This window comes from Elephas maximus, chromosome 18 (assembly GCF_024166365.1).
Source record: "Elephas maximus indicus isolate mEleMax1 chromosome 18, mEleMax1 primary haplotype, whole genome shotgun sequence".
In the NCBI taxonomy this organism is placed as follows: Eukaryota; Metazoa; Chordata; class Mammalia; order Proboscidea; family Elephantidae; genus Elephas; species Elephas maximus.
In genome coordinates this window covers 16,888,689-16,912,027 of record NC_064836.1, presented here as the reverse complement: position 1 = coordinate 16,912,027, position 23,339 = coordinate 16,888,689, and the positions used below count along the sequence as shown (strand labels likewise).

The 23,339-nt window shown below is 40.0% G+C and overlaps 1 protein-coding gene across 1 annotated transcript; it reads left to right on the top strand.

The window, feature by feature from the left end:
- Positions 1-22: 22 nt before the first annotated feature.
- On the top strand, positions 23-9,864 carry YOD1 (YOD1 deubiquitinase). Its single transcript, XM_049858565.1, has 2 exons — positions 23-535; positions 1,527-9,864. The coding sequence occupies exons 1-2, from the start codon at positions 193-195 to the stop codon at positions 2,228-2,230; spliced, it is 1,047 nt and encodes a 348-aa protein (XP_049714522.1). The 5' UTR covers positions 23-192; the 3' UTR covers positions 2,231-9,864.
- Positions 9,865-23,339: the final 13,475 nt, after the last annotated feature.

The following is a 23,339-nucleotide window of genomic DNA, read 5'->3' as shown; positions in this document are numbered from 1 at the left end:
CTCTGTGGCACTACAGGTAATAAGACCAGTTGTGCTTTAGAGATACGGTCATATCTTCACCCTTTAGCTCTTTAGAGTGGGGCAGTGGGGGAAGTTAGTTGTCACTTTAAGAGAATTCAATCCTGTTGAAGTGCTAAAGCAGAAGCCGTACTTAAGTGTCGCGAGAATTGTCATCAGCAACAACTTCTCGCGATGTTTGGCCCGACGAAGGGTGGCCATTTTGGAGTCCCCCCGGCGGCTGGTTGCCCCGGCGGCGTCTGCCAATTTGCTGCCGGGACCAAAGCCGGCCCCGCAGGTGCCGGGCCTTTGAGCAGCCGGACCGACACTATGTGGCGGCTCCGCTGCAAGGCCAAGGATGGCACCCATGTGTTGCAGGGGTTGTCCAGCCGGACCCGGGTGCGGGAACTCCAGGGCCAAATTGCCGCTATCACCGGGATAGCCCCCGTCGGTCAGCGAATCCTCGTCGGATACCCGCCAGAATGCCTAGATCTCAGCAACGGGGATACTATTCTGGAGGACTTGCCCATCCAGTCAGGTAAGGGGATCGGGACCAGGGCCAGGGAGAAACCTGGGAAGGCGGAGAGGGACATGAGGATGGAGAAAGGACTAGTCACGGCAGGCGACTGTGGGTCAACCGGTGGCGTTGAGGGCAAGAGTGAGGCTGTATTAGTGAACTGAGAACTCCAGCGGAGGCCGGGGCAAGTCTGGCAGCTCCTTGTTTTTACAAATGGTTGGAAAAGACAAAGAGGACCCAACCCTGCGGGAAGCCCAAGGCCTTGGAGTCCCCCTTCCCAATTCTCTGTTCCGGTCTACGTTGAAAATGTCTCATTTTTTTCGCCTCAACATTTACAAAAATATAAAAAAGGGCAGGACTTATTTTCCCCGTCCGGACCACTCAGTGGCTCATTTCCCTTGTATCAGCAGATCTGAAGAGTGCGCGGTGCTGTGCTTTCCTGGTCCATTTTTGCAATCATTTTTATAATATACTTAATTTCATAGTTAGGTATGTTCATATTAGAGTTAACTTCCAGATATCCGCGGCAATACCTCTCAAGTCGAAACAAGTATTCAAACTTGAACAGCAGCTTTGGTGATTAAAAGCTTTCAGCTGTTACATCAGGGATTCTGCAAACACCAGAGTAGATATGTTTACTTGCAGGAGGAGGAGATCCCCCTGGTGGACTAGTCTATGATGAACACTTTCTAGAAGGTTTGTGCTTTTTAAATTCAGAGAGCAAATACAAAGAAATTTTGGTTTTGAAGTGTATCTTTTTAAGTATGTATGAAGATGTATAACTCAGGTCCCTTCACTAAATTGGGCGGCAACATGAAGTGTTTTGCTCTTTGCTTTATTTTCACGTTTATGAAGTTTCAGTGAACAAAAAGTGTTAACTGATGACTTGTAAAGCTGTGTAACCCAGTTTATCCTTTGATTCTTTCTGTTTATAATTTACAGACTTGCCTAGTGAACACTCAATTTCATCTATATTCTCTCTGCAGTTCTGGATTTCTTTTATTTTTAACAGGTGACATGCTGATCGTTGAAGAAGACCAAACCAGGCACAGAACTTCACCTGCATCTGCAAAACACGGTGCTCCTAGTTACTACAGGGAGTCTTTGCCTGTGCTTACCAGAGCCGCAGTCCCAGCAGACAACTCTTGCCTCTTTACCAGTGTGTACTATGTCGTTGAAGGGGGAGTCTTGAATCCAGCTTGTGCCCCTGAGATGAGACGCCTCATAGCACAAATTGTAGCGAGTGATCCAGAGTTCTATAGTGAGGCAATACTGGGGAAAACAAACCAGGAGTACTGTGACTGGATCAAAAGGGATGATACTTGGGGAGGAGCGATTGAGATATCAATTTTGTCCAAGTTTTATCAATGTGAAATCTGTGTAGTGGATACACAGACAGTAAGAATTGATCGTTTTGGGGAAGATGCAGGATATACCAAAAGGGTTCTGCTTATTTATGATGGCATCCACTATGATCCACTTCAGCGTAACTTCCCTGACCCAGACACCCCTCCTCTGACCATTTTCTCTTCTAATGATGATATTGTTCTTGTACAAGCACTGGAATTAGCAGATGAAGCTAGAAGAAAGAGACAGTTTACTGATGTAAACCGCTTCACCCTAAGATGCATGGTGTGTCAGAAGGGATTAACTGGACAAGCAGAAGCAAGGGACCATGCCAAGGAAACAGGCCATACCAGTTTTGGAGAAGTGTGATCTATGCATGATGAGGGTTGAAGCCTACTACCTCACAGATCCAGAAGGCTCTGGGTATTCCAATAAGCTATTTGCATAACCCTAAAGAACAAAAGGACACATGCTTGAGCCACCCTTTTAACTTAAAACCACTAAGACACTGAAATTCCTTGTTAAGATTAAAATTAGTGTGCAAGTTTACAGTGTGCAAGTGTCTATAGTGGTGATACCCTCTTTCTGCTGGGGTGACAGAATAGATGGTGCTTGCCACCTGCTGACACTAACCTGAAGATTGAGTTTTAGTATTATAAACTAGCATCCAGCAGCATTAACTTGTAGAAGAAAACAACATCACAGGTTGGGTGATGCAGAAGGCCTCACATAAGGCCACTGGACATATACCACAGTGTCTCTAGTAATTGAGTCCTTTTAATAATAACTCTGAGTGAGTTAATAGTTTCTAAATTATGCATTGATTCCTCAAATGAAGATATTCAGAATTGTCAAAACTGATTTTATATTGCAATTTGGTAGACCTTATAAATGTGTGCTTTACCTATTATGAGTACATACCAACCAATTTTTATAGGGATGGGTCTGTTCCTTGAGGCTGTTACCTAAAAACAGGAACAGATAGTGCTCTGGTTAGGATTTCTAATGTATAAAAGTGGAATGTTTGAGGGAGCAGGGGCCTGAAGTTGCCGACTGAAGCTTTAAAGGACTGTTGGCCTTGTGTTTTAATGCAATTTATTTATTGGCCTTTGTTATATTGGATAAAATTTTTTAATTAAGCAAGGTATTTTTTTAATTGAAGCTCCTTGAAATCTGAGTGCTCCATTTTTGCATTTTTATGCATAAAAATTCATCTGGAGGGATTTGATTTCCTTGGCTTTTTAAGAATATTTCCTCTGACTCCTGGTTGGGGTGGGGGGAATGTTTATCTAAAGTAATAATGCTGTGCTTTTTTTTTTTTTTTAATGTTTTGCTTACCTAAGCAGTGTTTGTTTTGATGTTAGTCTTATCCCTCCACTAATGAATGCTCTTTCAAATAATTTTACACTTCTGCAAATTAGAACTTTGCTTATCAGTGATCTTTTACTTTGCCTTTTGAAGAATTTAGAGTAATTGGGATGGTAATGTTGATTGAATTAGTTTTGCTTCCAGAACAAAGGATTTTAAATCCTTGCCTTATTGAGCTTTCTCAGAGTTCTGCTGCTTCCTGATTCTAGGACCATTTGCTTGGTGGGCTCATCTGCAAGGCACCCTCTCCAACATAGCTTGACTGTGAGCTCTGCCAGATGAAGTGTTCTACCTCTTTTCCTAATTCTTTGTAATATCAGGGATGCTAAATTTAAAATTTATGTATTTCTCAACATGATGTGAAGAGGGTTAGTGTTGTGAAATTTTGTTAGCGTGCTCTCATTTCTTATGAAGTATCTCTTAGAAAACTGATGGTATACTTCAAAGCACTTACCTCTTTCAGCAGACCTTGGCAGATGTTTCAGAATTAAGATTTAGCACTCTCACTTGGTGAAGGTGGCCATGTAAAGTTAAGAAACATGTAAACAATTTAGGGAAAAAGCACCTTTAAGGAACAGTTCACAAAGTATGCTTAAAATCATCAGGTGACGTTTCTTGAGCACCTATGTGTGTATGGCTGCTTTAGGCATTGTAAGTTACTCTGGTCAGTATAACTAAACAGTGTTGAATTTTCAATTTACTGAGCCTTAAAAACAGCATTGTGAGCTTACGATACTGAATGTTTGGCAATCATGTATGTACAAATGAATATGATTGAAAATCTCTTCACACCTGTCTATCACCTGGTCTAGATAGTTTGTGTATCTTTTATTTCTACAAAATACTAAATTTAAAACTGTAAATTAAGTATATACCACTGGGTAACATCCATCAAATTGAGCTTTATGCATCATCATTCATAAAATTTGCCTTCCTCTCTTAGTACTTCAAGAGCCAAAGTTGACTTTTCTTACTGAAATTTTAGATTTAGAAATTTATTCACACAACAAATATCTATTGAGTAATTTATAATGTGCCAGTCATGTATCCTAACAGACATTTCTGTCACTTTAAAATTGAGTCTGTATTTTATCTACAGTGGCTTAATTTAACAAATGGAGATAGAATTCTGATGTTTTACATAATTAAACCCTTCATTTTATGTGTTTTTGTTTACATATTTAAGCTTAATATTTTTATTGCAAGCGTCAAATTATTTATTCCAGGGATCTTATTTTATTGTGTTTTACCTGTTGTTTAGCTCGTCTGTTCACAAATTGGACACTGATACTCAGTCAAATGGCTGTCACTGATCCCTTTATTTATTAGCCATCTGCTGAAATTCAGCACTAGTACTTCAGTGTTCTGATCGTGGAGTATTCAAAATGAAGCACTATTTGAAGACCAGTTGATTTAATTATTGAGAATTAAAAACCAGAATTTATGCTTATTCTAAACTCAAGCTTGTGTGCCTCATATAGTTAAAAGATTTTTTTTACCGTGCTTATTAAACTTTCTTGAAATTAATTATTTGTGAGTAAATGCTAATCCTGAGAACTTTGAAAATCTGTGGCTTTAATACTTGCAGCAGGATCAAAAGAACCGTCCTGAATTTGCACTTGAATAAAATGAAACCCTTCCTTTTTCATTTGGTTTTTGACTGCTGTACAAGAATTTTCTTTTAATTAAAATGAAGACAGTCTATGCTTTCCAACCCCCTCCTCCTCTCCCTTGCTCTTCTGTGGACCTAAAGATGAGGTGTAGTGCTGTAAAGATAGCCGTATATGTGCTGCGTCATCAGTGTGTAACATCTGAATGGCTCTAAGTGGATTTCTTAATTGTTCCAGTGAGTGAGAAATGGGTATAGCCAGGTGGTGGTAACCTTGAAAGCTTGGCTGCTGGTCAGCTTGACCTTGTTGGTAAGAACTAATGTAGTCCTGCCACTTGATTATTCCATGAAGTTCAAGTCCCAGCAGAATCATAATCAGAAATGAGCACCTTTACATTATCTCTCTGTACATGCCACTAAGTGCCCATGCCTAACTTGCTTATCTAGCTTATTCCTTCTGTCCTGTCTAGAGATTAAAACACGGGTATAGCAAGTTGCCCTAGCTAAACATAGTTTTTTATGTCTTTTTGAAAAAAAATTTGAAGAGTATGCAAGATTAAGTAACAGAGTGATACTTTTTCTTTACAAATCACGTGGCCTTCCTAAACTTTCATATATAATTAGTAATCATGTTTTTCATATATTGAGACACACATTTGTTATTATTTGCAGCACTTTAAAAAATATGAAATAAAAGTTGACATGTTTGCCCTGTCTAGGGGTCTTGTGAAGGACATGAGAATAAAACTCTTGAGCTCCTGACCACCAGCTCTTAATCGCCTGCTGCCACCAGCATATCCGGCGGCGGCACAGCTTTCTGGCATTGGTAATGGTCGAACTCTGTTTCAGTAAAAGGAGCACGCTCTATGCCCAGTATTCAAAATGCTACTTCTTATTGTAATGTGATTGCCATCTGTCATTTAGTGTACAGTGCAGTATTCAAATGTGTCCTTGTAGCACAAAGACGACTATAACAACTTCTAGAAGATTAGATTCTTAAAACTTCATTTACTTCTAAGCAAACTTATTTTAAGGGGGCCAGTTTTTAGTCAGAGGCCTGGAAAGTGACATTTTAAAGACTAAAGTGAAACACTAATTTGAATAAGCTAGTTTATTAACTAATGCTTTCCTATTAGAGTTATAATATTGCAGCATATTTCATCTAACTTAAAAAGAACGTAAAACTTCTCAGTTTGTGCCAAAGTGTTTTATTTTTCCTTCTCCAAAAATTAGCTGACATTTTGTTTACAGTGTTCTGAACAAATTTGATTTAGGAAAAAAAAAAATTACACTGATATTGAATATTTAGAGTTCCAATTTGCGTCTTGACTCATAAAGATTTAGAGAAGATTGATAACCCTCCCCTGACTTTTGGGGGGCAAAGGGAGGGAAGGGCAGGAGGGTAAAGTACCACTAAAAAACAAGAGACTCTCAGATGGATGCAATCCTGGTGATGAATTCGGTTTTTCAGAAAAATTTTCAAGCAATGCCCTTCTCCCCAATTTCTTGGCATAGAATGTAGCAGGGCTGTAAGTGAAAAGGCTTGTTACTAAAGAATAAAACCAGGAATATAAGCATTTTGCTATGGTGTCTTTTTAGAGTTAGTGAAGATACGATTTGGTTAAGTTGTAGGGTAAGTAGACAAGGCTAACTTAAGAAAGGTTTAGAAATTTCTAAGATTACATGAGCTGGACTTCATAACTGTTTTTTTAGGTAGGTAGGTGTAGCCTACAGTTACTTGAAGGACCACCCGTAACCCCACTGCTGTCCAGTCAATTCTGACTCATAGCCACCCTATAGGATAGCGTAGAACTGCCCCATAGGGTTTCCAGGGAGCACCTGGTGGATTCAAACTGCCGACCTTTTGGTTAGCAGCTGAACTCTTAACAAAGGCACCAGGGTTTCCATACTTAAAGGATACTCTAGGGGACCTAAATTCTTGTCAGTTTTCCAGTTCACCTTGGTGCCATACAGGATTCAAGCTGTTAACAGGAAATATATACATACAAAGAATAAAGTTTTTTTTCCCTTTAAAAATGTGAATTCTGCTTGAAATACAGAATAAATATAGTTTGTCAAAGGGGATAGGGAATGACATAGTCCTATAATTCCTGTATTAATGCAGTAGAGAAAGGTTCCTGAAGCAAGAGGAGAATCACAAGTAAAGACTGTCAAATTTAGAGCCTAGGAACATGAAAAAGCAGTAGGGAAGGGCAAAACAGAACAAAGTTCTGTTTTTTTGGCATAGAAAATGGATTTTCATAATGAAGATGAAAAGTGTTTTCTTGTTTTGAAAATGTCCTTTTATGTATTTGCCAGCATTTTTTTCTAAGTTAATACTCTGCTGCTACTTGGAAGATGTCTAATTTCATTATGTGCAACTCATGTGATTTTGCCATTGTCATTAAGATGCATTAATTTTATTTATGAGGTGTATGATTTTAAATGTCTAAATGCTGTATGAAGTGACTTGTTTTGAAAGAATAAATGAAGTGAAAACATTGTCATTTGAGCATATTTTGGGATGAGGGCAGAGGGCCAGTGAACAGCTGCTGCACTTAAGTTACATATTTATTATCAACAACTAATAGACCACAGCTTTGACTTGCCTACTAGCCTGCAAATCTCACTGTAGGTGGAGTCTTCATTGCTTTGCCAGGAGAAGCTGAAGTGTTTCTCCTCCTCAGCACCAAAGGGCATGTGAAATTTCTCTACGTCGACTAAATTTTCTGGCATGCAGTCAGCCCCTGAAAGTTGTAATTTGGTGTCCGTTGTATTCCTTTCATTTGTAGTAGACTTAGGTTTGTTTGAAAACTAACATCTCCGGGAGATGATTTCAATTTTGACAATGTCAACATTTAAACATTCGAAGCAACATGATTCTTACACTTGGCCATAGTTTAGGCTCCCCAAATTGAACTACATATCCTTCTCATTGAAAAATAAATTTCAGAGGAATTCAGTTTCAACTAAAAATTGTGGAAATGGAGCAGTAATAATGTAATCAATTTATGCAACATGACCATGTCTCATGAAGTCAGCACAAGTCTACCATAAATCAAGCCAAACCACGTATTACAGGAGGATTGTGAGACGTCTCATGGGCTGTGTCATGGTAGCTGTCGAACAATTTACCCATAAAGCAGTGCTTTATGTGGTCTCCATATTGCCTGGGTACTTGTTAGAAATGCAAATTCTCAGAAAAATCAGAAATTGATGTGGTCCAACAATGTTTTAATAAGCCCTCTAGGTGATTCTGATGCTCTTTGAGAACCCCTGCTATAAAGTTGTTTAAATAAATCAGTATCGACTTGGAGAGGCCTCTGATGGCTTATATCAGTTCTATGTCCTTGACTGCATGCAATTCATTTTCACTCACGGCTAGTCCTGGTGGTACAATGGTGAAGTCCTCAGCTGCTAACCAAAAGGTTGACAGTTTGAACCAACTCAGGCTCCACAGGAGAGAGACCTGGTGATCTGCTTCAGTAAAGATTACAGCCAAGAGAACCCTATGAGGCAGTTCTACTCTGTCACATGGAGTTGCTCTGAGTCGAAAACCAGCTAGACGGTACCTAACAACTTAAATACAGTTAATAAATTTACAGATAATGTAAATCTAGAGAAGACAGTTCCAATATCTCAACAGGCTGGGGAAAAAAAAGATCCTAAGATTGAATACTCATAAGTGTTAAGTCCTGCCCTTCTAAAGTGATCCACTGTGAGTCCCGCATGGGAGAAGCTCCACTTTGTATATGGTTCACTTGCAAAGATGTAGCAATAGTACTCAATTAGAATTTTGTTTCCCTCAGAGCAGTATGACTTGGGCTGCAGACATCGTTAATAGTTCAATGGTCCAGGAAAAAAGGCAGTAATGTTGATGTGCCCTACTTCAGTCACATTGCATCACGGGTTTGAATGCGGGTTTTACATGTAAAACTGATAATTTTACGTGTAAAACAATGAAAAACTAAGGTCTGACACCTGTCATGTGACAGCGAACAAAAAATATTGAGCTGGAGAAGGGATCTCAGGTTGGCATAATGGCTAAGTTCAAATTTTTGAAAATACATGAAACAGGAGTAAGATTTATTCTCTGAAGCTCTAAAGGAAAGAGTTCAGACTAATAGGTGAATGAACATTGATAAATAAAATTTAACAGCCTAACAAAAATGGAAAGGGGTGCTTTGATAATATCAAAAAGCCAGAGTGTGTGCTGTGATTGATGTACATGTCCTGCGTTGTGAGAAACGGGGCTAGAAGTCATTAAGCACTGTTATGGGTTGAACTGTGCCCGCCTAAAATATGTTTTGGAGTCCTGACCCCTATACCTGTGGAAATAATTCTATTTGGAGTAGGGTTTTCTTTGTTATGTTAATAAGGCCATATCAGTGTAGGGTAGATCCTGACCTTAATCACTTCTGAGTGATATAAGAGCCTAGAGAGACAAAAAGCACAGATGTGAAGATAGATGCCACATGAAGATTGCCAAGGAACCGAGGATTGCCGGCTACTAGAAGCTGAAATACACAAAGAAGGACTTCCCCTAGAGCCACCCCCTGAAATCGGACTTCGAGCCTTCTGAGCTGTGAGAAAATAAATCTCTATCCTTTAAAGCTGCCCACTTGTGGTGTTTCTGTTATAGCAGCACTAGGAGACTAAGGTAGCCCCCTAAAAAAAACTAAGGTAGCCCCCTAGCATCTTGGAAATGTTTCAAACGCTAGTTAAGAAATCACTGGATAATTACAAAAAGCACCTCTTCGCTAAAAATAAAGCATTTGATCTTTTTGTTTTGTTTTCTCTTCTTTACTGTCTCCATGTTTGGAAAGAAGTGGTTTGTGTTCCTGTTTAGTTATACAGTGGAGCTTGCAAAGTAGGACTTACATGTTTGGCAGAGGTATATACTTGTTGGGTAGATAAAGGAAGGTGCATATATCCCTTGGCCTACCTGAATGGAGAGATTCGAGAACAGAGAAGCAGGCATCTCAAATATTTTTCTGTTCTAAGAATTTGTTCTTACTTGGGTTGTCTGTCTCTATTGTGTTTATAGATTTTATGGTTATTTATTTAATGAAATCAAGTGCCAGGGTAGCACGGGTATTTCCCTAAGCCCACTCAAACATTTATAATTTCCCAATGTGTGTTAAAAATTTTTTTTTAAAAATTCATGTGGAACAAGGTCTCAGAGGATGAGTAGTCCTTTCTCTTTGTTTTGGTAGCTACCTCTCTTCTGCTCCTCTGCCTTTCTGTTCTTCTAAAATTCCTTCTGTACACTGAGAAGTTCTCTGATCTTAATCCCATGGCGTTTCTCTGTATTTACTGCAAGAGCTTCATTAGTGAATCTTGAGATATTACAGCAGGTGTCACAGTGACTTGGCCATGTTTTAAAACCGTAAGGATGGCTCTCTTGAATACATCTGCTAGACTGAAAGATACTATTTTGGAGTTACAGCTTATTCAGGAGTCAGGTTCAAAATCAGTGCTGAAATTATCTATAAAACATAGTCAAACTTATTCCTGATGACTCATTAACTGGCTCATAAAGCTACAGCTTATACAGGAGCCAGGTTCAAAATCGGTGCTGAAATTAACTATAAAATTCAGTCAAACTCATTCCTGATAACCCATTAACTGGCTCATAAAGTATAGTATATAGACGTAACCATCACTTAGTAAGTCCAACACAGCTAGTCCCTATCATTGGTGGGCCCTGGATTCCAATCCTTGTTCCCCTAGGTTTGTAAATCTATCAGAAGCACAACTCAACCTCTTAGTCACCTCTTCTGGTATACACAAATGTCTCCAGAGGAAAAATGGCCCCAATGGGCTTACCACACCAGCCTCCGTCCTTGTCCTGATTAAGACCTGTAAAGTTTTCACTGTCTTTTAAGCTCTCCAGACCTTCAGCAGGAGGGTTTGTTTGAGTTACCTACTCCAACATTACTGGAAATGGAAGTTCTTAGCTTTTTTATGCTAAGAAACAACTTGATTTACAAAATTAGTTATATATATATACATATATATTTGCTTCATATATATAATCTTGGAAATGAAAACATCAGGTATGAAGCAAGTAACACATTTTTGGTTCCAACATTGGAGGAAGGGAGAAGCAGTTAGGAATTTGTGAGTTTTTTTTTATTTAGAATGTCCAAAAGGAAAAGACGCTTTATCAAGTAACCATGAATATTTCTAGCACAGATTATTTTAGTCCTTTAGGAATATTTGTATTGAGTTAAATAAAAACGTGTACGTTACCATGGGATAAACCCAAACCAAACCCTTGCTGTCAAGTCGATTCCGACTCACAGCGACTCTATAGGACAGAGTAGAACTGCCCCATAGGGTTTCCAAGGAGCACCTGGTGGACTCGAACTGCCCACCTTTTGGTTAGCAGCTGTAGTTCTTAACCACTGCACCACCAGGGTTTCCTATCATGGAATAGGAACCATTAGTTTTTAGGGTCTATTTTATGGGATGTTTTATAAAACTATCCATGCTAATTATGGACAGCACTTTACAGCTATTAGAATGCCAAACCTCCTTCTGGTATGACCTAACTACTTGATATTTGGGTTGATAAGTCCTTCTCATAAATTTTATTAGATTGAATTACTCTTCCCAGAGTTTGAATATCATGGAGTAAACTGATCAAATCGAGTTCTTAAACCTACAAAATTCAGGAAGAGACTTTGAACTATGCTGATCTTCAGCCGGAGTGGTCCTTCCCATTAAATCCATCCTTTAACAGCCAGCTTTGCTTTTCTCATAACAATGAGAACTGAGAAAATTATCTTGGTTTTGACTAGGAGAAGCCAAAGTCGTAATTTATCTCAGATAAATTATTAAGGTAATAGTTTATCTCAGATAAATTGTTAAGCAGTTTTTTCTAATTTAACAAATCATTATTGAGCTTCTACTTCTTGCAAGACATGGCATAGGATACCTCAAGGATTACAAAGGTATTAATTCATTCAGTAAGCATGTTTGAATGGTAACATTGTACCAGGAACTGCCCTGGATGCTGGGTAAACACTGGGGGAGGAAAAAAAAAAACAGTGCTATAAAAGAATAAAAATACAGTTGCCACAAAGAGAATAGTGCGGTAAAAGAACCTAATTAGGTTAGGTGAATCTGGGGAAACCTTTTTGAGAAAGTGACATTTAAGTTGAAACCTGAGACATGAATAAGAATTAGTTGAAGAGTAGGACCGAAGGGCCTTCCAAGAGGGGTGGGAGGGTGTATAGCATTTGGGAACATAATGTTACAGGAGGAAATGAAATATTTTCCAGGCAAATCTGGCCAGAGAGTGGTGAACAGGGTAAGAGGGCATGAGATGATTTTTTAGAAACAGGCAAGGATCCAGATTTGTAGCATCTATAAGCTATTATTAAGCACTTACCCGAGTTCATATTTGCCACACTCTATTTGCTTGTTTCTTTCATATTTGTGTTCCCAACTAGTTTATAAACTCCATGAAAGCAGGGACCACTTCTGTCTTTTACTATCTTTGTATCCCCAGTACCTAACAGAGTACTGGACACATAGTAGACATTCATTATATATATGAGTGAATCAACACGTGAATGAATGAAATCAATGCGTGAGGGAATAAAATCATCTTTAGGATTGCAGTGCATTTTAAGGAAGGCATCTGATTTATGTTTCCCAAAGTTTAACTGCTCTTTGGAGAATGGATTGAAGGGGGCAAGAGTGGATGTGGGGGTCCTAACAAGAGTATTGTGGTAACCTATGTAGGTGATGATGGTGGTAATTATAAGGTTAGCATATACTGAGTGATTATAATGCAATGGGCATTTTGTATGTATTATCTCATGTAATCTTCATTCTTCTATGAGGCAGGTATTATTATTGTCTCTTCTGTAGATGTAGGTATTGAGTATCAGAGTCAACTCGGTATATGGTATAATGGGTATAGGTAACTTCCTCAAGGACACACAGCTAGTAAGTGGTTGATGGCTTGTACTAGGTAATGTAAAGAGAAGAGGATAGGTTTGAGATAGGTGTTGGAGATAGGATCCCCAGGACTTGATAAAGTGGGGAATAACTGAAAGGGAATAGTCTAGGATTTCTCTCAGGTTTCTTACTCCAGCAACTGGTGGATGGAAGTACCCTTTACTGACCCATGGAAGATGGAGAAGGAGCAGATTTGGCAGAAAAAGAGAAAATAAGAGTTCAGACCTGTTAAATTTGAAATGTCTATGAATTACCTAAAAGGAGATGTCGTGTAAGAAATTGCATTTACAGGTCTGAAGTTCAAAAGATTTATCTAAGATAAAGTTCTAAATTTTAAATGTGTTAACCTATAGATAATGAAAAGTTATGTGGATGGAAGAGATCAACTACAGAGCAGATATAAAGACAGGAAGTATCAGCACCAAACCCCAAGGAACTCCAGTATTTAGAAGTCAGACAAAGGAGGAAGAGACAGCCTTTAGAAATGAGGTAAAGGAGGAGCCAATAAAGGTAACTGAGAGTTCAAAGGCAATCAGAGATGCAAGAGAATTTCATATTATGAAATCCAAGAAAAAATAGTTTTTTAAGAAGCAGAAAGGGGCAGACTGTGTTGGCAATTAGAGAAAGATGGAGTCAGTGAAGGACTGGAAAGCGTCCATATTATTTAGCAACATGGAGATTATTGATGACCTTAACAAGAGCTGTTCCAGGAGACTGGTGGAAAAAGAAGCCATATGGAGGTGGGCTGAAGAGTAAATAGGGCTGTCTGGTTAAAAATAGCTAGTTAAACATACTTATTAGCCTCCACTCTCCCAAAAGTATAATAAAATAATAGTAATAGAATTTTAAAAGGCATAAGCCCTCAAGGACAGAAAGAATGGTAGAATAAAAATAGCCAGCAAGCCGTTGGATGAGTTAAGTAACTGACTTAGGAGGCTCAAAAAGGCTGAGGCCCTCCAAGAGCTCAAGAATTGGTGGTGTTAGTACTTTCATAAACAGAGGTAGAAAAAAATCAGGAAGATTGGTGGAAAGTCCAGTTAGGAAGCAATTAGACCCCTCAGGTCTCCTCTCCATTCAGCAACTCAGGGCTTCATCCCCTCTCCAAAGAGGGTAAAATGTATGGTCTCTGTATTAAAAATAAGGGTATTCCATCTACACATACAATGCACTTCCGATCCAAATTCCAATGACATTTTTTAATGTGATGGAGAAACAAATCACCAACTTCATACGGAAGGGAAAGAAGCCCCAGATAAGTAAAGCATTACTGAAAAAGAAGAAGAAAGTGGGAGGCCTCACTCTACCTGATTTTAGAACCTATTATATAGCCACAGCAGTCAAAACAGCCTGGTACTGGTACAACAACAGGCACATAGACCAATGGAACAACATTGAGAACCCAGATATAAATCCATCCACATATGAGCAGCTGATGTTTCACAAAGGCCCAGTGTCAGTTAATTGGGGAAAAGATAGTCTTTTTAACAAATGGTGCTGGCATACCTGGATATCCATTTGCAAAAAAATGAAACAGGACCCATACCTCACACCATGCACAAAAACTAACTCCAAGTGGATCAAAGACCTAAACATAAAGACTAAAACGATAAAGATCATGGAAGAAAAAATAGGGACAACCTTAGGAGCCCTAATACAAGGCATAAACAGAATACAAAACATTACCAAAAATGACGAAGAGAAACCAGATAACTGGGAGCTCCTAAAAATCAAACACCTATGCTCATCTAAAGACTCCACCAAAAGAGTAAAAAGACCACCCACAGACTGGGAAAGAATTTTCAGCTATGACATCTCCGACCAGCGCCTGATCTCTAAAATCTACATGATTCTGTCAAAACTCAACCACAAAAAGACAAACAACCCAATCAAGAAGTGGGCAAAGGATATGAACACACATTTCACTAAAGAAGATATTCAGGCAGCCAACAGATACATGAGAAAATGCTCCCGATCATTAGCCATTAGAGAAATGCAAATTAAAACTACGATGAGATTTCATCTCACACCAACTAGACTGGCATTAATCCAAAAAACACAAAATGATAAATGTTGGAGAGGCTGCGGAGAGATTGGAACTCTCATACACTGCTGGTGGGAATGTAAAATGGTACAACCACTTTGGAAATCTATCTGGCGTTATCTTAAACAGTTAGAAATAGAACTACCATACAACCCAGAAATCCCACTCCTCGGAATATACCCTAGAGACACAAGAGCCTTCACACAAACAGATATATGCACACCCATATTTATTGCAGCTCTGTTTACAATAGCAAAAAGCTGGAAGCTACCAAGGTGTCCGTCGACGGATGAATGGGTAAATAAATTGTGGTATATTCACACAATGGAATACTACCCATCGATAAAGAACAGTGACGAATCTCTGAAACATTTCATAACATGGAGGAATCTGGAAGGCATTATGCTGAGTGAAATTAGTCAGAGGCAAAAGGACAAATATTGTATAAGACCACTATTATAAGATCTTGAGAAATAGAAAAAACTGAGAAGAGCACATACTTTTGTGGTTACGAAGGGGGGAGGGAGGGAGGGAGGGAGAGGGTTTTTTATTGATCAATCAATAGATAAGAACTGCTTTGGGTAAAGGGAAAGACAACACTCAATACAAGGAAGATCAGCCCAATTGGACTGGACTAAAAGCAAAGAGGTTTCCGGGATAAAATGAATGCTTCAAAGGTCAGCAGAGCAGGGGCGGAGGTCTGGGGAACATGGTTTGAGGGGACTTCTAAGTCAATTGGCAAAATAATTCTATTATGAAAACATTCTGCATCCCACTTTGAAATGTGGCGTCTGGGGTCTTAAATGCTAACAAGCGGCCATCTAAGATGCATCAATTGGTCTCAACCCACCTGGAGCAAAGGAAAATGAAGAACACCAAGGTCACACGACAACTAAGAACCCAAGAGACAGAAAGCGCCACATGAACCAGAGACCTACATCATCCTGAGACCAGAAGAACTAGTTGGTGCCCGGCCACAATCAATGACTGCCCTGTCAGGGAGCACAACAGAGAACTCCTGAGGGAGCAGGAGATCAGTGGGATGCAGACCCCAAATTCTCATAAAAAGACCATACTTAGTGGTCTGACTGTGACTAGAGGAATCCCGGCGGCAATGCTCCCCAGACCTTCTGTTGGCACAGGACAGGAACCATCCCCGAAGACAACTCATTAGACATGAAAGGGACTGGTCAGCAGGGGGGAGAGAGATGCTGATGAAGAGTGAGTTAATTAAATCAGGTGGACACTGGAGAGTATGTTGGCAACTCTTGACTGGAGGGGGGATGGGAAGATAGAGAGGGAAGATGGCAAAATTGGCACGAAACGAGAGACTGAAAGGGCTGACTCAATAGGGGGAGAGCAAGTGGGAGAAGGGAGTAAGATGTATGTAAACTTACATGTGACAGACTGATTGGATTTGTAAATGTTCACTTGAAGCTTAATAAAAGTTTATTAAAAAAAAAGTGGGCAAAGGATATGAACATGCACTTCACTAAAGAAGATATTCAGGCAGCTAACAGATACATGAGAAAATGCTCTCTCGATCATTAGCCATTAGAGAAATGCAAATTAAAACTACAATGAGATTCCATCTCACTCCAACAAGGCTGGCATTAATCCAAAAAAGACGAAATAATAAATGTTGGAGAGGCTGCGGAGAGATTGGAACTCTTATACACTGCTGGTGGGAATGTAAAATGGTACAACCACTTTGGAAATCTATCTGGCGTTTTCTTAAAAAGTTAGAAATAGAACTACCATACAACCCAGAAATCCCACTCCTCGGAATATACCCTAGAGAAATAAGAGCCTTTACACGAACAGATATATGCACGGCCATGTTTATTGCAGCTCTGTTTACGATAGCAAAAAGCTGGAAGCAACCAAGGTGTCCATCAACGGATGAATGGTTAAATAAATTGTGGTATATTCACACAATGGAATACTACGCATCGATAAAGAACGGTGACGAATCTGTGAAACATTTCATAACATGGAGGAACCTGGAAGGCATTATGCTGAGTGAAATTAGTCAGAGGCAAAAGGACAAATATTGTATAAGACCACTATTATAAGATCTTGAGAAATAGTATAAACTGAGAAGAACACATACTTTTGTGGTTACAAGGTGGGGAGGGAGGGAGGGTGGGAGAGGGTTATTTACTGATTAGTTAGTAGATAAGAACTACTTTAGGTGAAGGGAAGGACAATACTCAATACAGGGAAGGTCAGCTCAACTGGACTGGACCAAAAGCAAAGAAGTTTCTGGGATAAACTGAATGCTTCGAAGGCCAGCGGAGCGAGGGTGGGGGTTTGGGGACTATGGCTGAAGGGGACTTCTAAGTCAATTGACAAAATAATTCTATTATGAAAACATCTGCATCCCACTTTGAAGTGTGGCGTCTGGGGTCTTAAATGCTAACAAGCGGCCATCTAAGATGCATCAGTTGGTCTCAACCCACCTGGATCAAAGGAGAATGAAGAACACCAAGGTCACATGACAGGTATGAGCCCAAGAGACAGAAAGGGCCACGTGAACCAGAGACTTAGATCATCCTGAGACCAGAAGAACCAGATGGTGCCTGGCCACAACCGATGACTGCCCTGACAGGGAGCACAACAGAGAACCCCTGAGGGAGCAGGAGAACAGTGGGATGCAGACCCCAAATTCTCATAAAAAGACCAGACTTAATGGTCTGACTGGACTAGAAGAATCCCGGCAGTCATGGTCCCCAAACCTTCTGTTGGCCCAGGACAGGAACCATTCCTGAAGACAACTCATCAAACATGGAAGGGACTGGACAATGGGTTGGAGAGAGATGCTGATGAAGAGTGAGCTGCTTGTATCAGGTGGACACTTGAGACTGTGTTGGCGTCTCCTGTTTGGAGGGGAGATAGGAGGGTAGAGAGGGTTAGAAACTGGCAAAATCGTCACGAAAGGAGAGTCTGGAAGGAAGGAGAGGGCTGACTCATTAGGGGGAGAGTAAGTGGGAGTATGGAGTAAGGTGTATGTAAGCTTATATGTGACAGACTGACTTGATTTGTAAACTGTCACTTAAAGCACAAAAAAAATTATTAAAAAAAAAAAAGAAACAACCTCTGATGGTAATGAGGGAGGAGGGGGTGGGGATGGAAAAACACTAAATAGACAATAGATAAGTGGTACCTTTGGTGAAGGGTAAGAGAGTACACAATACTAGGAAAGGCAGCACAACATGTACAAGGCAAGGTCATGGAAGCTCCATAGACACATCCAAACTCCCTGAGGGACTGAATTGCTGGGCTGAGGGCAGTGGGGACCATGGTCTCAGGGAACATCTAGCTTAACTGGTGTAACATAGTTTATAAAGATAATGTTCTACATTCTACTTATGGTGAGTAGCGTCTGTGGTCTTAAAAGCCTGTGAGCGGCTATCTAGGATACTCCACTGGTCTCGCCCCTTCGGGATCAAAGAAGAATGAAGAAAACTAAAGATACAAGGCCAAGATTAATCCAAAGGACTAATGGACCACATCTACCACAGCCTCCACCAGACTAAGTCCGGTAAAAGTAGATGGTGCCCAGCTACCACCACTGACTGTTCTGACAGAGATCACAATAGAGGGTCCCAGACAGAGGTAGAAAAAAATGTAGAACAAAATTCTAACTCCCAAAAAAAGGCCAGACTTGCTGGCCTGATAGAGACTGAAGAAACCCTGAGAGTATAGCCCCCGGACACCCTTTTAGCTCAGTAATAAAGTCACTCCCAAGGTTCATCCTTCAGCCAAGGATTAGACAGGTCCATAAAACAAAACAAGACTAAAGGGACACAGCAGCCCTGAGGAAAGGACTAGAAGGCAGGTGGGGACAGGAAAGCTGGTAATAGGGAGCTCAAGGTTGAGAAGGGAGTGTGTTGACATGTTGTGGGGTTGTTAACCAATGTCATAAAACAATATGTATACTAACTGTTTAATGAGAAACTAGTATGCTCTGTGAACCTTCATCTAAAGTACAACAAAAAAAAAAAGAGTGAGAAAAATGAAGAAAGAGAAACTCCAAAAAAAAAAAAAGATAAGTGTGTCTCGTGGTGGGAGGGAAATAAATGAAATAAGAATGACAAACTGTTGATAAATATTACTAAAGCTGAATAATGGGTATATTATTTTTCTTTTGTGTAAATTTGAACTTTTTTCATAATAAAAGTTTCAAAATATGGCAAAAAAAAAAAAATAAGGGTATTAAGTGAAATTTTATGTACTGAATGTTGAGATCTCCACCATTCTTCCACCACTAATCTCTTAGAATGCTAGCTGCCAGAATTATTTTCCTTCAGGCAGGGTTTTGGAAGACCCTTTCCTGAGGAACCTTCTTGGAGGATTCCAACTAGGCCAACAAAAAAGACTAAAAATAGTGACTTCAAAGGTTCCCCAACCGAATGACCCTGAACTCTACAGTGAAGTCCACAGTCTACCAGCCCCACCCATGCCACAGAAACTTCAGTCAGCTTTTAGTTGCCACAGTCTTAAATTTGAGCGGACAGCCAAGAATCATTAGATAGTTTAAGAAACCCTTAAATAAAAAACACAGAGGCCAAAACAGACAGAAAAAAGTAACTTGGAGAAAACCAAACTAGGCCATACAGAAACCCAGAAACCAAAAATAAAACCTTGTTGCCATTTTGATGACTTTGACTCATGTGTTAAGAGTAGAACTGCCCCATAGGGTTTTCTTTGCTGTAATCTTTACAGAAACCAATCACTAGGCCTTTCTTCTGTGGTGCCTTTCTTCTGTGGTGCCGCTAGGTGGGTTCAAACCATGAATCTTTGGTTAGTAGCTGAGCGCTAACCGTTTGTGCCACCTAGGAACCTTCATGCCATACTTTGCTGTTGTGTTTGCCATCGAGTCTATTTAAACTCATAGATGGGGCTTTAAATTTTCATCCTGAATGCTATGAAAGCCCATCAAAATATTTTAAGGAGAGGGATGACAACTCAGATGTACATCTATAAAACGGAAGGTGTATAACAAGTAGTTCCTGTTATCTCTTCCATCTCTAATAGCCCATGATCCTACAAATAGTGAAGTCCTGAACCAGACTAGTGAGGAGGAAGCGTTGGAAACAGATCTGAGAGCTATCTCACAGGGGACATGGGAGGATTGCTGTGAAACATTGGGCCTGGGTGGGAGGAGACTTGGCGATGAAATTAGTTGGGATGGGGAGACAGGAGACGACTGGCTTAAGACAAGCTCCATTTTGAACATGTTCAGGTTTGATATCCCTTAACCAAAGCTCTCTGGTGCTAACAGATGACTCCAGTCCTCAAAGTTTCATTAGCACTTGGAAGAAGACAACTGCTGACTCCTCCAAATTTCTGTGGTAGGCAGGCCAAAAAAACACTGTTCCCAAAAAAGAGAGAAAGAAAAAAACTGCTCCCAGGAACTACTTAATGATTAAACAATTTCAGAACTACTTAATTACACTCTTTAGTTCCCATCTAATTATTTTGGGCTTAACACTAATGTCATTGGTGAGAATTTTGCAGTCTATTTGATGTCTTAATCTGGCCTGTCAATTCCATGGTTTATAGCCAAATTATAACTCCCCTCATCTGAATCCTTCCCTAGCTGCATTCTTTTCAAAGCAAGCTCTTAGTTCCCTAGCCCGAACTTGAAGAACAAAACTTTCTGTCCTCTGGTACCTTAGCAGTCACACACAGAGCCCCAGCATATAGTGTGAACATAGTGGGCACTCAGGGTTTGCTAGGCATAGTGATAACATGCGTTCAAAGTAACTCGATTTCTCTTTTAGAGAAGACAGACACTGAAAAGCTTTGATGGTAATGTGAGGGAATATGTATCTTGAATAATTGGAACAGGGGTCCACAACTATTTTGCAGAGAGTCCAACTTTATAAGGGACCCAAAGAGAACAGATTGACCAATGACTGTGACATATTGTGGTTTTGGAGTGGTGTGTGTGTGCGTGCCTGCTTGCTCAGGTTGGGGAAAGGAGGTGCTTCAGTGGGGAGTTTTTACTGAGGAAGGAGATAATAAACTCACTTCTGACAGTCAAGGTATGACCAGAGAAGGAGTGAGGAAACAGGCAAGTCAGGTAAGCTGGGCTGTAGTTAGATTTCACAGTCAGTCATCAAACAGGAACTCATCTGCAAAAAGCAAAGACACACCCTCTGCCTCAAGTGATGGCCTGCATCAACCATGGAGCCTCATTCTTTCAGGTATTTCTGATTTCAGAAGTCCTCTTCTTTCTGTAGGCCAGGCCTTCTTCCCAATTCTCCTGGAACCTTAGAGACTTGGTATTTGTCCAAGCACAAATCAAAACCAAGAAAGATTCCAGGGACAATGTTTAAAGACATAGAGAATGAAAAGTACCAAATTCAGAATAGTGATTTATTTCCGCTGGTGTATATGTGTTTTCTGAGGAGTGGGAGTGGAGGAGCTTGTAAACTCAACTATAATGTTAATGTTTAGTTTCCTGAGCTGGATGTTAGGTATAGCGATGCTTGTTATGCTGGTATATCTGAAATATTTCACAATTTGCAAAAGAAAGACGTCTGAAAGGAAAAAAGAAACAGATTTTTTGTCTATTTCCTTGCTTCCACCTGAGAAAAAGTAGGCACTATTACTATCTAATGGAGCCCTGGTAGTGCAGTGTTTAAGAGCTTGGCTGCTAACCAAAAGGTCGATGGTTCAAACCCACCAGCTGATTTGTGGCAGAAAGACATAGCATTCTGCTTCCGTAAAAATTTACAACCTTGGAAACCTTATAGGGACAGCTGAACTCAGCCCTATACGGTCGCTATGAGTCAGAATCAACTTGATGGCAACGGATTTTTTTTTTCTTTTTAGTTTATTGCTATCTAAATTTTACAGGCAAGGAAAGGGAGGCAAAGAGAGGTTAAATAATTTGCCCAAAATCACGTTGCTATTAATATGTCTTATAAAAAGATGATAAACCAAAAAAACCCACTGCCATCGAGTTGATTCCAACTCATAGTAACCCTATAGGACTGAGTAGAACTGCCCCATAGAGTTTCCAAGGAGTGTCTGGTGGATTCGAACTGCCAGCTTCTTGGTTAGCAGCCATAGTACTTAACCACTATGCCACCGGGGTTTCCTAAAAAAGATGATACATTATCCAAATTTTATTGTAAACTGAAACTGTATCTGTTCCCAAACAAGGCTGTGTCTACTATCATCCATAAGGTTAACGCTCAGAAGTAAATCCTTTTTTTTTTTTTTTAGCAAATGTTCAAATCACACACCTATGGTGCTGGATCACCTTCAGTAATTCCATCCATGGGAGCAACCCTTGTTACATTGAACTCCTGCTTTGGACATGCCTTTCCTGTTTTGTCAGTGTTATGATATCACGCGGTTGAATGGCATATCAGGAAGAGAGATCATTGCCCTGAAATGCACAGTCAACTCTTGTCAGCCATACACTGGGTCATCCCAGGCCTCTCTCCTTCCTCCTCACTAGTCCTGCCCCACCTCTTCTTTACCTTGGCCCCAGTGTCATTGCAATTCTTATTTCCTACTCAACTAGGATCACAGAGAGACAATGAAAGTTGTGTGTCATCTTGTTATAAAACATATTAATAGCTATAAGAAGTGAGACGGGGAAGGATGAATCTAATGGTTAGAATTGTTGTTGTGTGCTGTCCAGTTGGTTTTTGACTCATGGTGTCACTATGTTAGAGACTAAAACTGCCCTATAGAGTTTTCTAGGCTATAATCTTTATGGAAGGAGCTCTGTTGGTGTGGTGGCTAAAGCACTCAGCTAGTAACTGGAAGGTTGGCAGTTCAAGCACACCAGCTGCTCTGAGGGAGAAAGATGTGGCAGTCTGCTTCTGTAAAGATTGTTGTTGTTAGGTGCCATCACATCAATTCCAACTCACAGCAACCCTATGTATAACAGAACAAAATACTGCCCGATCCTGCACCATACTCGCAATCACTGCTGTTTGAGCCCATTGTTGCAGCCACTGTGTCAATCCATCTTGTTGAGAGTCTTCTTCTTTTTCGCTGACCTTCTACTTTATCAAGCATGATGTCCCTCTCCAGGGACTGGTCCCTCCTGATAACAGGTACAAATTACGTGAGATGAAGTCTCGGCATTCTCATTTCTAAGGAGCACTCTGATTGTACTTCTTCCATGGCAGATTTATTCTTTTTTTTTTTTGACAGTCCATGGTATATTCGATATTCTTCACCAACACCATAATTCAAAGGCGTCAATTCTTCTTTGGTCTTCCTTATTCATTGTTCAGCTTTTGTATGAATATGAGGCAATTGTAAATGCTGTGGCTTGGGTCAGGCGCACCTTAGTCCTCAAAGTGACATCTTTACTTTTTAACACTTTAAAGAGGTCTTTTGCGGCAGAATTGCCCAATGCAATGTGTCATTTGATCTCCTGACTGCTGCTTCCATGAGTGTTGATTGTGGATCCAAGTAAAACAAAAGCCTTGACAACTTCAATTTTTTCT

Bases quoted from the DNA above. Each gene is read 5' to 3' on its own strand.
- YOD1 (XM_049858565.1), top strand. From the start codon at position 193: ATGTTTGGCCCGACGAAGGGTGGCCATTTTGGAGTCCCCCCGGCGGCT. The intron at 536-1,526 runs GTAAGGGGATCG...TATTTTTAACAG, and splicing joins GGACTTGCCCATCCAGTCAG to GTGACATGCTGATCGTTGAA.